Source organism: Hippocampus bargibanti, linkage group LG06 (assembly GCF_051943395.1).
Source record: "Hippocampus bargibanti isolate YZ-2025 linkage group LG06, ASM5194339v1, whole genome shotgun sequence".
Lineage (NCBI taxonomy): Eukaryota > Metazoa > Chordata > Actinopteri > Syngnathiformes > Syngnathidae > Hippocampus > Hippocampus bargibanti.
Window position 1 is genome coordinate 25,251,025 of NC_142739.1, and position 16,571 is coordinate 25,267,595.

Below are 16,571 nucleotides of genomic sequence, written 5' to 3' on the forward strand. Positions count from 1 at the left end.
AAAGACGTCGCAGTGGCGGCTAAGACTGGAAAATATGACGTCACAACAAGCAAGAATTGTTTATTTTTACGGGCAAGATAGGAAAAAAATCCGATGACGTCACACGCTGTGGTGAGTACGTTTTGTATCTTCATCACGTGACTACATTTTCAACTACTGTACTGAGTTGAGAGGTCAAACTTACACGATAGGGTTCCCCAAGAATGCGCGCGTGTGGTGTGTATGTGTTGGCGTGAAAGTAGGTGTTTGTTGTAAACCATGTTTTATTTCATCTCCTAAGAGAAAGCTCAACAGCAAACTACTTCCAGATTATCTAGTTTACACACACACACACACACACACACACACACACACACACACACACACACACACACACACACACACACACACACACACACACACACACACACACACACACACACACACACACACACACACACACATTCCTCAGCTTTGGTGTCATGCCTGCAGCTGGAGTCCAGACTGATGGGCGGAGCTCTCATGAGCTTTATTGTCAATATTTCAAAAACCCCAAAAGATAGTTTTTTGATTTTTTTTTACTTTTCTTCTATTGATGGTCATTCTCATGTCAACACAATTCATGATCATTCTCATGTCAACATGAAGGATGCAGAAAGGAAGGTATGCATGAAGAGAGAGATATAATCCAAGAAAGGTGGATGAAGTGAAATATGAAAGACGGGAAGAAAATATGATTGGCGTGTGAAGACAACGTGAGGAAAATCCCAAAGAATTCAGTCTTCTTCATCATCATCATCGTCCTGATGGGGATGCGAATGTGCGCCGTGCTCTACCGCCCCCCTGTGGCCATGCTGTATGGACACCATGCCGGTGAGAAACGCGTATGACAACATGGCTCCCAGCGCCGCCAGCACGGACAGGAACTGCTTAGTGCGTCGGTTGGGCACGTGGTCAGGGTCTCGGGGCTCGTCCGAGCGGACCGACCGGGGGACGTTGTTATCTGTGGGTGGGGAAAAACAAAAACGGTTAGCGGCGTTGATGACACGAACCGCCACGGAACCGTATGGAGGTGTGTCACGCGTGTCCTGACCGGGGAAGTAGATGAGCAGGATGTTGGCGCAAAAGGCGTGCAGGTTGTCCAGAGATTTGAGATGCTGCTGCAGTTTCCCGCTGGGAAGTTTGCACTTGAGGATGGGAGCCAGCCAGCCGAACACAAAAGCGTCGAGAGACGAAGGCCTAGGGAAACGCGCTAGGATGTTATCAACCGTCATGACGTTTGATCGTCGTCGTGACGGACTCACGAGTCTCCGAAGAAGAACTTTTGCGTTCCGAGTCGTTGCGCCAGCAGGTCCATGCAGTCGATGGCGTCGCCGTATAACTGGAAGGGAAAATTATGATCACACTCGTCATCGTCAGGCATCATCATTAGATTAAATGAGATAAAAATTAGCCTCTATTTGTCTCACAGTGGAGACATTTATATTTCACAGCAGCAAAAAAAAACAAAATACAGGAGCTGCTGTAAAGGCAGCAACTCCAAAAGCGCCATCTTGAAGTCAAAAACTACAAAATCAAAAAATAATATGACAACACAAAGACAGTCAGTCAATATTAAGCAATTTCTGCACCCTCTTTGTCACCTGAAGCTGTTCTAGATGAAAGAGGATAGTATCAAAGCCTCCTTTTCACCAATGGATAAGTGACGTCATGCTGGAATGTGCACGTCTGCTACAAGCTAAATGTTGAAAGCAAATACGAAGCTGTAGCATCCATTGACGAAAAGAAACTGTCTCACATCTCCTGTTCCTACATAAATCCGCTTGAATTCCGAGCCGCGACAGTTCCGCATACGCATCGGCACTCTGATCATGTTTCACATCTCCTGTCCATACGTAAATCTGCTTCAATTCCAAGCTGCGACAGTTCGGCATACGCATCGGCACTCTCATCATGCCTCACATCTCCTACCCCACATAGATCCACTTCAATTCCAACCCGCGACAGTTCCACATACACATTGGCACTCCCATCATGTCTCACATCTCCTGTCACTATGTAAATCCGCTTCAATTCCACGCCGCGACAGTTCTACATACATATTGGGACTCATGTGTCATATGTCTCACATCATGTCTTACATCTCCTGCCCCCACGTAAATCCGCTTCAATTCCAAGCCGCGACATCGGCACTCTCATCATCATCATCATTATCTCTTTCGATTCAAGCGGCCATTTTGTCCATATTTTCATTCTTGACGTGATTCTTTTGCTTTTTATTTTTCATATTTTAGACTTTTTTTTCAAAACACACATAGCTGTGTCTAAAGGCCTTCTGCACTGAGTGTTTGACTTCCAAAGCAAATAAAATCCATGCTATGCTACATGCTAACAAGCTAGCGCTCACTTTATTTTTTTTTAAAGAGCAAGCCGAACCCTTTGTGGGGGCGACGCGAGAGAAAAAAAAAAAGACAAAACGTCTGTTTCTTCTGCTGATGATGATGATTCCACTGCCTAAGTTTTTCCAAATGTCTGGAAACTCCTGCGGCAAGACGTCGCTCACCTCCTTCTCCAGCTCCTCGCTGGGCTCCAGGCTGGAATCCCCTCGCAGGAGCCTCAACGTATCCAGCTGGTGGCGCTGCATACGGCCCGGCAGGAACAGGCTGAGCGGAAAGGACATGTGCTCGGCGTACCAGCGCCGCGTCACCTCCACATAGTTCTTAGGCTCCACCCACAGTGCGTATAACTATGACGAAAAATTGGAAAATTGTCACACGTGCGTCTCACACACACACACACACACACACACACACACACACACACACACACACACACACACACACACACACACACACACATGCGCACACACACACACACACACACACACACACACACACACACACACACACACACACACACACACACACACACACAGACGTACAACAGCTGGTGTAAGTTTCTGTTGGATGAGTGCAATGAAGGCCAGGCTGTCTGCGGCCTCCTTGGCCGAGAGGTCAAAGTCTGCGTTGTATTTCTGGAAAAAAAAACAACGAAAAAGAAGAAACAAGGTTATCATGACAACAGCATCAACAACTAATGTGCTTTTTTTTAATACATTTCATTTATAAGCACCTTTCAAAACTCTCAAGGTCACTTTATAGTCAAAGGATAAGTTAGCTAGATAGAAAATAGAAATAGATAGAAAGTTAGCTAGCCGGCTAATGGATAACTAATGGATAGCTAGCTAGATAGCTTGCTATTAGATAGCAAATAGATAGCTAGTTAGGTAGCCACCTAGATAGCTAGTTAGCAAATCGATATCAAATAGATATGTAGCAAAGTAGCCAGCTAGATAGCCAGCTGGATAGAGGTTTGTTAGCCAATAAAAAAACGAATAGATTGCTAGCTAGCCAGCTAGCTAATATGATAGCAGCTAGCTATAAGATGTAATCATAATACATTACATGTAGCAAGGTAGCTCTCTATATAGCTAGCTAGATAATCTAGCTAGATAGCGAGATTAGCTAGCCAATAAAAAACTAATAGAGAGCCACCCAGCTAGTTGATAGATAGTAAATAGATAGCCCGCTAGGTAGCCAGCTAGATAGCTAGTTAGCAAATAGATATCAAATAGATATGTAATAATAATAATAATAAATTACATTTAGCAAGGTAGCCAGCTAGCTTGATAGCTAGCTAGATAGCCAGCTAGATAGCGAGATTAGCTAGGCAACAAAAAAACTAATAGATAGCCAGCTAGACAGCTAGCCAGCTATCTAATAGATAGCAAATAGATAGCCAGATAGCAAGCTCGATAGCTAGATAGCTCAAGTGCAAATCGTGAGTCAGGCACGTTTTTCCCCCCTCTGAGTCATCAACATTTCATTTACATTTCATTTACATTTAGTCACAGGATACGGTTTTTTTATGTGGGTGAGGAGCGGCAGCCACAAGCGCCAGCATTCACTCAACCTGAAATAACTAAAATAGAAATAAAGTTAGCTAGCTGGCTAATGGATAACTAATCGATAGCTAATAGATAGCATATACAGTAGATAGCAAATAGATAGCTAGTTAGGTAGCCAGCTAGACAGCAAATAGATATCAAATAGATATGTAGCAAGGTAACCAGCCCGATAGCTAGCTAGATAGCCAGATTTGCTAGCCAATAAAAAACTAACATATAGCCAGCTAGAGAGCTAGCCAGCTAGCTAATAGATAGCAAATAAATTGTCAGCTCGCTAGCCAGCTAGATAGCAAATAGATATCAAATAGATATGTAATAATAATAATAATAATAATAATAATAATAATAATAATAATAATACATTACATGTAGCAAGGTAGCTCTCTAGATAGGCAGCTAGATAAGCAGTTTAGCTAGCCAATAAAAAAACTAATAGGCAGCTAGAGAGCCAGCCAGCTAGCTAATAGATAGCCAGCTAGGTAGCCAGCTAGATAGCTAGTTAGCAGTTAGATATCAAATAGATATGTAGCAAGGTAGCCAGCTAGATAGATAGCCATCTAGATAACGAGATTAGCCAGCCAACAAAAAACTAATAGATAGCCAGCTAGAGAGCTAGCCAGATTGCTAATAGATAGCAAATAGTTAGCCAGCTAGATCGTCAGCCAGATAGCAAGCTCGATAGCTAGTTAGCTCAAGTGCAAATCGTGAGTCAGGCACTTTTTTCCCCCCCCCCTCTGAGTCATTCGGCTACGCTCGAGCTGCTCCTATAATGAGGATGGATTCACCTCAAAAGTGCTTGTGATCAACAATATCACAGTCAACTACATCTGTACTTATACGTATTACGAGCAGGCTTGTTAATGACTTCCAGCTGCAGGGAGAAATATCGGTGCTTTGGGGGGGGCCACGGGGGGAGTCTTCTGAGGGGAAAATGTGGGTCAGAATCACAATGAAGAAGGAGACACGGTAGGAAAATGGCAGCAAAATAACATTCTTCCATGATGTCTGACATACTTGAAATAAAAAAAAAAAAACATTGAAAAGCCCTCGAGGTCTGTTTGAAGGAAAATAAAGGGCACGTTTACAGTAGTGACTTTTCGTTCGTTTGAGGATTTTACACATTAGAGGAGGGGAAAGTCAAAATAAATCAATAACTTAATTAGGTAATTAACTCACTGCCATTCACTAATTTTTTTCAGGAATTGAAAATAGCATGTAGAGCGCCATCCCCGAATTAGTTCGGTGTTGTTTTTTTCTTGCTTGGATGCCGATAAAGCGCGGGCCAGACCCATGGCAATGGTTTTTTTCCCCTTCCACAAGGGGGCAGCATTTCCCTGTTTCACCCATGTTGGCGCTTTGTTACAGCTTCAGCTGTTGTTAAAGCCCAATATAAACATATTTATTAACTATCTATTAGCTATGTAGCTATCTAGCTGTCTATCTATTAGCTATCTAGCTATCTAGCTGTCTATCTATTAGCTATCTAGCTGTCTATCTATTAGCTATATTGCTGTCTATCTAGATATCTATTACCTAGCTATCTACCGAGCGTTCTATTAGCTATGTAGCTATCAGGCTAGCTATCTATTAGCTATGTAGCTATCTAGTTTTCTATCTATTAGCTACAGTATATAGATAACTAGCTGGCTATCTATATATATATGCACATCTGTTGGCTATTTGTTACCTATTAGCTAGCTTTCTATCTATTTGAGTTACTTCCGGGTTGAGTGAACGTTGGCACATGTGGCTGCCGCTGCTCACCCACATAAAAACTTATCCTGTGACGGTAAAGTGACCTTGAGAGTTTTGAAAGGCGCTTATTAATGAAATTTATTATTATTATTGTTGTTGTTGTTATTTTTATTATTATTGTTATTACTGTATTATTATTATTTTTGTGGGTGAGCAAATATTTTGTAGAAAGCTAGCCAGCGAGCTAAGAGATAGCCAATACATAGCTAATAGATACAGTAGCTAGCTAGATAACAACAATAATAACAACAACAACAACAATAATAATAATAATAATAATAACAATATAGGTCGTAAAATTAGTTTTTCATAGCCCCGTACACTCTGCCTTTTCAAAGATGCTAATATTGGCTTTTGGATGAAAAACAAAATAATGCAACCATATGTGATATTTGTGATTGTGCTTCTCAAACCCTAAAACATACACCAGTTTCTAATCTTCTGACCTCTTCGGAAAATCAATCATTCTTGTGGGTTCGACAACATTGTGCCATCAGTACTGAAGGTGTTTGGTTACAGTGCCTTTTTTCGTAGATGGATGATGACGTCAGAGGGTTGCCACAGCGCCTCCTTGTGGGCGGTCCTCAACGCGGGAATGACACCTACAGGGAAAGAGGTGAAATGTCGCCCTCTCTCGGCAGGTGTTGGAATTTCTGGGGTCTTTCTCACCTCCGGGACATCTCCACGGGTTGCAAACCTTGTGGACTTTGAGGGGGGCGCCGGAAAATTGAGCGTACGCCTGTCAGGAATACAAACACAACATTTATAAATACGCCATTTTTTTAAAACAAGACGAAATTGTTCTTAGGTGTGATTGTGAGCGCAGATGGTTGTTTGTCTTTGTGTGACATGCAAATGGCTGGCAGAAAAGATAGTTCGAGGTCTCGAGTCCACCACGCCCTGACCGACCCTTGTTATGATAAAAAGATGATAAAATAGGATAATTCCAACTACCTCAAAGTTTAAAGGGACATTGTTACTGGCGCCAATATTGACTCAATGATACAACAAAGTATAATTTATTTGGACTGGTTGTTTTGTAAATGTGTTTAATGCTTTTATGCGAACCTTCATATTTATGTTTTTATTAAAATCCTCTATACTTTATTTTGAATATTTTGTCATGTATCACTTCCTGTTCGGTGTCACGTGTTTCGATGTGCGAGGGAAATCGCACGAGAGAAAAACGATACCGTCTGTTCAACGTCATTAAAGTTTATCTACTTTCGGTAACAAGGTGCATACGGTACGTTATTAATTTGTTTATTCATGTCTCGTCGAACAAATTGTAGTAATCGTTGTTTTAAATATGTTTTAGTTTTCATGCTGTTTCACAATAAAGGTTTTGGACATCAGTACGATGTCATCCTTGACCGGGGTACATAGACATTGTTGGGAAACAAAAACGGTGCACCCATTTTCAGTGTTTTATGAATCTTATTGATCACATCGTCCTACTAATAACATATTCCAAACTCATCGTTTGTCTATGACGGTGTCATTTTTAACTGCTCTTAAATATCGGAGTTATCATTTCCAAAATATCTGACTTTGGTTTAAATAAAAAAATAAAACAGTTGAAAGTGTCGCTAGCATAACGATAAGCTGTAATGTAATGTAATATATAATTTCTAAACATTGTTACATTGATTGTATACTAAGTAAGATGTATCATTATATATTCATAATGTATTTTACTCTGCCAGATAAGTTCAGAGCATTGTCATCAAATGGTGAGTATAGTTTTGCTTTTTGATTGTTGCTGTGCCAATGACCATTTTGCGTTTGGGAGCCTTTTACTGAGCGAGTTGCTTATTCTGTAGCCACAAGGGGACATAAGTATTCTTGTGTCGGTACCAAGCCCGAATAAATTCAGAGGGTTGTGTCAGGAAGGGCATCCGACGTAAAAGCTTGGCCAAAACAATCAAACCTCTGAAGATGGAGGACACTGATTCGCTGCGGCGACCCCTTGAAGGGAAAAGCCAAAAGGAAAAGAAGATTTTACTCTGCCAGATCGACAATGTAGAGAATGTATTTGTTGGACTAAGTTGCTAATATATTAACGTCGCCATCTGACGCGGAGTTTTGACATCATTAACTTGTTTGTTCCGTCGCACCGCCGATATATCAGGTCTCTTCACGTTAGCATACAAAGATGGCATCGTGCACGCTGCTGCCATAAAACGAAACCGAAGTCAAACACGAAACTACCCAATAAAAGCAAAAAAGTACCGACCAGAAGCACCAAGCAGTCACTGTTGACGGACGGCAGCCCCCAATCTCCTTCCCACACGAACAACTCATCGGGCGCCGCCATCTTTACCGCTGTCGGACGTGACTTTACTATTTCCGGTTTGTGCCCAATAAATTAAAAGTGTATTTTAAACTAGCCGTCGAGCAACGAGAAAATAAACTGCGTATTGTCTGTCAATTTGCACTTGGCTCGTTTGTGTTGTCATCGTTTGTCTGTTAGTCTGTCCGTGTCTGATTGTTGTAGTAGGACATTAAACATTGCAGGCATACATTTTTATTTAAAGCCAAGAAACACCAAGTCATGTAAAAGTTCACAGACATTTTGACAAGTCAATTACAACTTGTATTCGGGAACATTGTGACAAATGAAGAAAGTCCACTTTTAACTTTGTGAGTAAGAAATGTCGAATGACATCATGACTGAAATAGTGTTGGACTGGGTTGGAGGGTCTTGAGCCAAAGATTGAGAGCAAACTTGGTCCCTGTACTGACTCGCTCCACGTCGGGTCCGGTGGGCGGCGCACAGCGCAAGAGGACACACAGGGAGAGGGCCTCGTTCTTCAAACTGCCATCAGGGGACACCTCGGACACCCTGAGAGGGGATGTCGGTCAGGGATCATGTGCTTGTCAGCCCATCAGGGTTCGCTAGCACAATACCTGATGGAGGCGGGAAGGTCTGCTGGCTTGTCTGTTTCAGATACTAAACCGTCCTGCCCATCCACAGCGGCCACCGCAGCGTCGGCCACCCGGGGGTCAGCCCACAGACAAGCACTCACCTCAGCTGGGGAGGGGCGCAGACACCCTGATGACATAATTGACACGCACCATCAATTCGGCTCCAATGTTTAGCCAACACCACGTTAGCATGCTAGCTAAAGTTAATGTCATGACATGGCTGCAACTAACACAAACATGTATTGACAAATTAATCGTCAATTTGTACAGACTGGTTTTCTGTGTTTTCAAAATTCCAATTCATCTATTAAGAAGTAATAATTTATGGAGTATTGAAATCAAATAATAGGTAGTTGCAGCCGAAATTAAGATTACCTGGAGCTCCAAGTGTGTGTGCGTTGAGCGGATCATCGCGTAGAACACTAGATGGTGCCGTTGCGGAGGCCCCCTGCTCAACATGAGGGGGTACACTGACTGACATGCACCAGTAATTGTCAGATTACTTGGATTTGATTGACACACATGCATGCGCGCTCCAGCTCTCACCTCCCACACACCTAGAAACTTGGCACTTGTTTCCGCTTCCACAGCCAATCCCGTTTCCTCCTTCAGCTCCCGCAGACCCGCCTCCAGAAGCTACATTTATTATTTTAATTATTATTATTATTATTATTATTATTATTTTTACTAATCGATAACCCGGATGTTACCAAGGAGTTGACGAGTCCTCAAAAACATACCGTCTCACCCGGTTCAAGATGACCGCCTGTAGGAGAAAGACATAGCGTCAAAAAGTGGGCGTGGCCTCTATGTGTGAAAAATGATGCGGCCATGAACAAAATGGCGGCATATTTCTGACCTGGAAAAACCCAAACATTTGGAAATATTCGCAGATGTTTTGCTCGTCGCGTCAACAACACTTTTTGATCGGCTGACTGTAGGATAATGGCCACGCCTACGTCCACTCCCCTCTGCTGAATCTCCAATGGGACAGCGGCCGCCTCTTTGACGGACAGGTGTTTGATGGGACAATAGGGGGGCCTCTGACAAGCAAAAAGATGTCACGTTGATAAACTGTCAATCAGGTTTACAGAAAAACAATAATTCTCCCTTGATTCATACCCGAATGAATAATGAATCAACTTCTGCTGAATTAAAAAAAAAGTGATTGTCAATCAGCTCAGTGCAAGCAGTCGCCACCTGAAGGAGGATCCCGGTGGGGTCTCTAGAAAGTAGCAGGCGGTTCTGGTCCAGCCGCCAACGGATCATCGCATGGTCCCCGGCCCCCAAGCTGCCCGTCACACTCTGAGTGCGGAGAGCCGGTTCAGGATGGCTCCCGAGCACAGAGCGGAAAGTTTATACACACCTGTAGGAAGGAAATAATCTGCGGCGTAGTCCCATCCATGCACGTCCATACAATAACCCTCCGCAACACCTCCATCGCTACACACCATGTGATATCTGGCTTCTCTGGAGGTGTCGGAGTTGCGGGGGGCGGTCGCCAGGAAAGATGTCGGAAATGAACAATCACCGCCCTATCTCGTCCTTGACTTGAAATGCACTTTACACGTAGAAGTAGCGACTAACTAATCCTGATTGCAACTTGGGCTAATCACAGCGTCGCTCGCTAATGCTAACCAGAAGAAATCTAGCTGATATCGCTTTCTGAAACTTTGATTTCACGTTAAAGTCACATTTGAGAAGCCTACACCATTTTTAGGGCAAGACGGAAGAAAACTTTGCGCATCGGCTACATAGCAATGACAAAACACCTCTACTACATCCGGTATTACATTTTCACAATAAAAGAGACACGTTCGCGTGGCTACTACACTTCACATTAAAGACTCAAACAGACCAGGACATTTGTTGACAGTTTATTGATTTTGGTTTATATCAAATACAGTTGGGTGCTTACTTTCTCTGTCCCGGCGGCTAATGCTACATGATAACTGACTAAATGTACGATAGCTGTAAAGTGAATAAACGAATGCCCGTGCGACTGCCGCGGCTCTCTGTGAGTGACGAGAAGCGTCCTGAACTCATGTGGTGAATATGTCGCGAGTGTTTGATTTGGCTCGCTTACAGCTAAATATTTTTTAATGTGTACATACTGATACATCTCATTATTTTTTTCACACAAAATGGTTCATTGGGGGATATAAGGATGACATATTCTTGATTTTGCTGGCGAATGAGACATAGTATAAAAATCACAGTACAAATCCACCCCTCCCCCATACACAAAAATGTTATCATGTCACTTTTACTCTATTATATTTTGAAAACACAAATGTTGTGCTGTTCTGTTACTCCTCTTAGTCCGTTCTAAATCAAATAGCCATGCCTGAATAATGCTGTTGCTAGCTAGGCCTCTTCATTCCCGCCAAAGCAGCCGCCCTGCTCCCCACCTGTTAAGGAGTCAAATAGAGACATTGGTGATTGAAAAATGACGAGGTGTGCCGTCTTACCATGATAGGTAGTGGAAGCGTGTCCTGATGGTTTTGGTGACGCGGATGCAAAGTAGCACACAGACGCAGGCCTCCAAGAAGAGCAGAACCAGGATAAGGCCACGCAGGCCCTGCAGTACAGACTGGAAAAAACATAAGAGATGCTGTGATGACAGCTATGGCAATATATACACTTGTGAGCAAAGTAATCTTTTTTTTTATTTTGAAAACACAAGTGGGCCTCGTCTTAAAGGACAACCGACACTATTTTTTTGGTTTCCTAACTGACATCAGAAAAATGTTTTATAGCAGGTGTGTCAAAGTCATTTTTTTGCCGCGGGCCACATTGTAGTTATGGTTTCCTCTCGAGGGCCGTTATGAATTTGGGGAACCCATTAGAATGTTTAAATCTCTTCAAATATTACATATAGAGCACACAGCAAATTAATGAATAACTTGTTTTCAAATCTGAAATGAAGAATAATGACTTTTATTGTGGTTGACATCCAAAAATAAATACATTTTGGCTCAGAATTTAGCAAGTTTGATTTGCTTTTGCGGGCCGAAAAAAATGATGTGGTGGGCCGGATTTGGCCCGCGGGCCTTGACTTTGACACCTGGGTTTTATAGCATCTAAAATACCCAAAACACGCATGCTGATATTTTTAGTCAAATGCAAAACACCAATAAAAATGACAAAGTGTCCCAAAACTGCCTCAAAATACACGGAAATGGCAAGATTCAGAAAGTCCTGCCCCCTTGTTTGTGACGTCACGCCAGGATACTCCTCCACAAAATGCTTTGCTCCAGAATCAAAATAATGGCTTCAGAGAGTTCAGATTCAGAAAAGATGCTTTCTTGTTACTCATCCAGTATGAATATGATGCAAATAGTTCTGAAGAGGAAAGCATAAATGTTCGCAATTGATTAAAGAAGTCTTTCCGTATCAATTCGCGCCGTCGAGACTCCAATGTAGCATCCCAGAAAATGCATAAGATGGTGCCCAAGCTCCGTTGGAAATGGGCTGATTTGTCTGCTGGAAATTACACCTTCTTTATGGTTTACCGCATTTAGTAGTCTTGGTGCGACACACAACAATTCACCATCGCGTTATTTATGTAGTTTTCCTTCTAATTTCGTGATCAACATGGTGTTTTCAGGCGAAATAAAGTGCCCAAAATGCATTGTGTGTCGCTTTGTCGGTCAGGGGCGTTCCTAATGTGACGTCACTTAAGGAATCGTCATCAAATCGAAAACAAGACTTCCGGAATATTCAGCGTGAGTCTTAAAACGTAAAATATAGCTATATGCGGTGGAATCTTTGTAAAATACGCTCAGTAGAAGTCATTTGAAGCCATTTTACAAATTGTCTGGAGACGTCGGTTGTCCTTTAAACATCTATTTTGGTGCAAAAGATGGCGCGATACAACATATTTTGATTGCTTGAACAAGTGTGCCGTGTTGCTCCACAATTGCCACCAATTCACGCACAGATAAACTTACGTCCAACAATCGCAGATGTTTGATACAATTATTTTGAGGTATCCACGACTGCCAATCGTGGAGGAAGAAATGGAAGGCGCAGACGTGCTCAGAGGACCAACCGGATGCCATCAGCCAGCTCAGGTAGGCAATGCCTGCCAGGCTCAGCAGGATGCTGATGATGTTGGACCACAGACTCGCCCACAACTGCACGACACAACAAAATGGCTGACGAAAGGGGGACGGAATAACTGGATCGGCGTGATGTCATCAAAAAGAGACTCACAAGTCGAATGGAGGCGCGGCTGTGAGCCGCCAATGACAGCGAACCAGATACGACAAACTGGAAGGACAACAGAGGTTGTTCATTAACTCATTCACTGCCATTCACAAATTTAATCGGGAAGTGAAAATATGACGTAGAGCGCCATTACCGAATTAGTTTGGGTTTTGTTTTTTCATGCTTGGGTGAAAATAAAGGGCTGGCCAGACCTCCGTCAGTGTTTTCTCCCTTCCGCAAGGGGGCAGCATTTCCCTTTTTCCCATGGTAGCGCTTTGTTCCAGCTTCAGCTGTTGTTGAAGCGCTATATAAACCAATATGTATGTATTGCATTGTATTGTATTTTGGACAGCCGCCCTCATTTCAAGCTAATATAACTCCAGGACCATGTCATTTAGGAAATGACTCTTTTTTCTGATAAAAGAAGAGAGTCTAAAGTTTGTTACGCTGCATTGAATGTTTATGTAGTCCTAAAACTCAATATTCTTATTTTTATATATTTTTTTTATTATTATTATTTTTTTTTTGTTATTTTGACTTCAAGACGGCGCCGCGAGAGTGGCTGCCTTTCCAGCAGCTCATGTATTTTGTTTTTCTACTTTCATTCCTTTCATCACTTTGCTGCTGTGAAATGTAAATTTCTCCACTGTGAGACTAATAAAGGCATATCCAATCCAATCCAATCCAATCCAATTCTGTGGCTCCAGAAATTCGAGCGAAAGTGACAAAAACCCTGGCACAAGAGTGGAGACATTTTTGCACATCTGGGAGTGAATGAGTAAATGAATAAACAAATGAAAAGACGACGACAACTACTAATACTACTACTACTAATACTACTAATACTACTAATACTACTACTACTACTAATAGTACTACTACTACTAATACTACTACTAAGACTTCTAATACTACTAAGACTACTACTACTACTACTACTTATAATAATAATAATAATAATAATAATAATAATAATAATAATAATAATAATAATAATAGCTCCTGAATTGTTTTTCTACTTCTTTTTCTTTCATAACTTTGCTGCTGTCAAATGTAAATGTCTCGACTGGGAGACTAATAAAGGCTAATCCAATAACAACAACAATAATAACAACAATAACAATAATAATAATAATAATAACATAGGTGGGAAATTTACTTTTTCATAGCTCCCTACACTGCCTTTTCTTAATGTATTATGATCATAATGTTGGTTTTTGGATGAAGAAAAATATAATGCAACCATAAATGTATAATTCAATAATTAACTTCTTTTTCTGATGAAAGAAGAGCGTCCAATGTTACTTAAGCTGCAATGAATGTTCATGTAGTCTTAAAACTCAATATTCTGTGGGTCTGGGAATTCGAGTAACAATGACAATAACCCTGGCACTGGATTGGACACATTTTTGCACATCGTCTGGCAGTGAATGAGTCAAACGCTTGAAATGTTGAGACATGACACGAAAAATGTGACACCGTAGGTCACATGACAAATATCACGTTATGTGGCAAATGATACGTTAGGGTACGTCACATAACATGCCAAACTGTCATATCATGACATCGCATGTAGGCAGTCAACTCACCCAAAAGCAGAGGCAGAACCCCACGTGCACAAGCAGGTACTGCGAAATGGCCGTCAGGCTGAAGAGAACGCACAGCGACCCGATGACCACCTGGACAACCTGCAAAAACGTACACACAAACGTCAAGCTTTTTCATGGCGCAGCATCCGGGATCCATCGTGGGACGCAAGACCTGACCCCAAGGCCGGGGATCTCCCCTCGATGGTAGTCATCAAAGCCAGCGTCCTTCTTAGCTGGAAGTGCAGGGGGCGTGGCCTGTTCTTCGGCAGGCGGAGCCGTAGGGTGTATATGGATGGATTTTGTATCTCCGACATCTTGCGGGATAACTTGGGTGACGATCAGCATGCCGCCGACGCTCGTGATGGATGAAGACGTTGCCATGCTAGCACAGACGGACACACATTTGGAATGGATTGGATTGGATTAGCCTTTCGTAGTCTCGCAGTGGAGAAATGTACATTTCATAGCATCATAGTTATGAAGGGAAGATGAAAGGACTGAAAGAAGTAGAAAAACAAAATACATGAGCTGCTGGAAAGGCCGCCAGTCTCACGGCGCCATCTTGAAGTCAAAAGAACAAAAATAAATAAATAATATGACAACACAACAACAGAGAGTCATTCATTAAGCACTTTATGTACCCTCCATGTTACACGAAGCAATTGAGACACCACAATGACTGAAGGAGGAAAAGAAAGTGATTTGGTTGCAGATTTACTGTTAAAGCCATTTTCAAGACAGACTTTTCAAGAATAGATGGACATCATTAAAGGACAACCGACGTCTCCGGACAAGTTGTGTCCATAATTTGTAAAATGGCTTCAAATGACTTCTAATGAGCGTATTTCAATAAGATTCCACCGCATATACCTATAATTTACGTTTTAAGACTCGCGCTGAATATTCAGGAAGTCTTGTTTTTGAGTTGGTGACGAGTCCGTACGTGACGTCACTGAAGGAATGCCCCTGACCAAAAAAATGACACATTGTAGCAGTCCTTCCATCACGTCAATGTATTTTGCTGTACTTGTTTGGTCTGACGACCTCGTGTTGCACCCAAAAGCCGGAAGAAGAGAGAGTCCAAGCTCCATATAAGGAATTTATCAGCCTGTGGAAACGGGGGTGGCCACAGGAGGTCGCCATTTTGTGCCTCTTTTTTTGTGTGAGACAGTTCCCCCGAATGTTGCCTCAAAATGGCCCGAAATAAATTCTTTAATCGAGCCCATTTCCAACGGAGCTTGGGCGCCATCTTGTGCATTTTCTGGGACGCTACATTGAAGTCCTGATGGCTCGAATTGATACGCAAGTACTTCTTCAATCGATTGCAAACATGTATGCTTTCCTCTTCAGAACTATTTGAATCATATTCATAACTGGATGTGTAACAAGAAAGCATATTCTCCGAATCTAAAGCCATTGTTTTGATTCTCCAGCAATCAAGACGTCTTTGCGTGACGTCACGCGCAGGGGGCGGGATTTTCTGAAAATGCCCAATTCGCAGCTCATTTTTTTGCAGATTTTGGACACATTAAGTCATTTTTATTGGTGTTTAGCATTTGAATAAAAATATCATATTGCGTGTTTTGGTTATTTTAGATGCTATAAAACGTTTTTCTGATTATTGTTAAAAAACAAAAAAAGTGACGTCGGTTGTCCTTTAAGATGAGGAACGCAACGGTTCGTACTTCTACTTCATCGTCCTACTTTCAGATTATGACCACTGTAGCGTGAACTTTGTGTAGATTTCACATGGCGTGAAATAATCCAAATTGTGCACAGATGTCTCCTGTTTCAGTCATCGGATGTCGCCCTTGAAAACATTTTGTCGTTGTCCCACAAAACAGCAAAATGTAACAACGAGGACACATTTGAAACGCGCTTTGGTGAATGCGTCACGTTTGGCGAAAGAAAAGCAGGAAGTGCGATAAAACCCAAGAAAAACAATCTCACCTGCTGCTTGGTGGTCGTTCAACGACACTCTTGAGACACTCCACCGCTAAATATTTTTAACAAGTTCAATTTTTGGATGTTGTTAAAATGCCTCGTCAAGTCGATTTGATCGTCAGATCAAGCCTGTGAAGCCACGGATATTGAGATGATGCGTTTGAAGGCATGTGTAAAATGTGTACAAAAAACTACCG

At 42.1% G+C, this 16,571-nt stretch overlaps 3 protein-coding genes across 3 annotated transcripts; all 3 read right to left on the bottom strand.

Moving 5' to 3' along the window:
* Positions 1–326: 326 nt before the first annotated feature.
* On the bottom strand, positions 327–8,044 carry LOC148896965 (metaxin-1-like). The gene is made up of 8 exons (XM_088998080.1): positions 7,938–8,044; positions 6,371–6,440; positions 6,224–6,303; positions 2,921–3,013; positions 2,543–2,725; positions 1,284–1,360; positions 1,073–1,218; positions 327–982 (listed from the first exon to the last, which is right to left on the bottom strand). The coding sequence occupies exons 1-8, from the start codon at positions 8,016–8,018 to the stop codon at positions 756–758; spliced, it is 957 nt and encodes a 318-aa protein (XP_088854206.1). The 5' UTR covers positions 8,019–8,044; the 3' UTR covers positions 327–755.
* A 175-nt stretch (positions 8,045–8,219) lies between these two features.
* On the bottom strand, positions 8,220–10,388 carry nudt17 (nudix (nucleoside diphosphate linked moiety X)-type motif 17). Its single transcript, XM_088998044.1, has 8 exons — positions 9,996–10,388; positions 9,830–9,934; positions 9,489–9,672; positions 9,370–9,395; positions 9,176–9,265; positions 9,004–9,103; positions 8,612–8,756; positions 8,220–8,546 (listed from the first exon to the last, which is right to left on the bottom strand). The coding sequence occupies exons 1-8, from the start codon at positions 10,068–10,070 to the stop codon at positions 8,369–8,371; spliced, it is 903 nt and encodes a 300-aa protein (XP_088854170.1). The 5' UTR covers positions 10,071–10,388; the 3' UTR covers positions 8,220–8,368.
* A 104-nt stretch (positions 10,389–10,492) lies between these two features.
* On the bottom strand, positions 10,493–16,533 carry LOC148896967 (membrane-spanning 4-domains subfamily A member 4A). Its single transcript, XM_088998045.1, has 7 exons — positions 16,381–16,533; positions 14,608–14,812; positions 14,431–14,529; positions 12,848–12,904; positions 12,583–12,768; positions 11,101–11,222; positions 10,493–11,040 (listed from the first exon to the last, which is right to left on the bottom strand). Exons 2-7 carry the CDS (start codon positions 14,809–14,811, stop codon positions 11,007–11,009), a joined length of 702 nt encoding a protein of 233 aa, XP_088854171.1. The 5' UTR covers position 14,812; positions 16,381–16,533; the 3' UTR covers positions 10,493–11,006.
* Positions 16,534–16,571: the final 38 nt, after the last annotated feature.

Coding starts and splice junctions, on each gene's coding strand:
- LOC148896967 (XM_088998045.1), bottom strand. CDS start 14,811: ATGGCAACGTCTTCATCCATCACGAGCGTCGGCGGCATGCTGATCGTC. Junction 14,530..14,607: donor GGGAGATCCCCGGCCTTGGG/GTCAGGTCTTGC, acceptor ACGTTTTTGCAG/GTTGTCCAGGTGGTCATCGG. Junction 12,769..12,847: donor GCCGCGCCTCCATTCGACTT/GTGAGTCTCTTT, acceptor TGTGTCGTGCAG/TTGTGGGCGAGTCTGTGGTC.
- nudt17 (XM_088998044.1), bottom strand. CDS start 10,070: ATGGAGGTGTTGCGGAGGGTTATTGTATGGACGTGCATGGATGGGACT. Junction 9,935..9,995: donor AGATTATTTCCTTCCTACAG/GTGTGTATAAAC, acceptor CTCCGCACTCAG/AGTGTGACGGGCAGCTTGGG. Junction 8,757..9,003: donor CACACACTTGGAGCTCCAGG/TAATCTTAATTT, acceptor TTATGTCATCAG/GGTGTCTGCGCCCCTCCCCA.
- LOC148896965 (XM_088998080.1), bottom strand. CDS start 8,018: ATGGCGGCGCCCGATGAGTTGTTCGTGTGGGAAGGAGATTGGGGGCTG. Junction 6,441..7,937: donor GTGACTGCTTGGTGCTTCTG/GTCGGTACTTTT, acceptor TATTCCTGACAG/GCGTACGCTCAATTTTCCGG. Junction 983..1,072: donor CCTGCTCATCTACTTCCCCG/GTCAGGACACGC, acceptor CCCCACCCACAG/ATAACAACGTCCCCCGGTCG.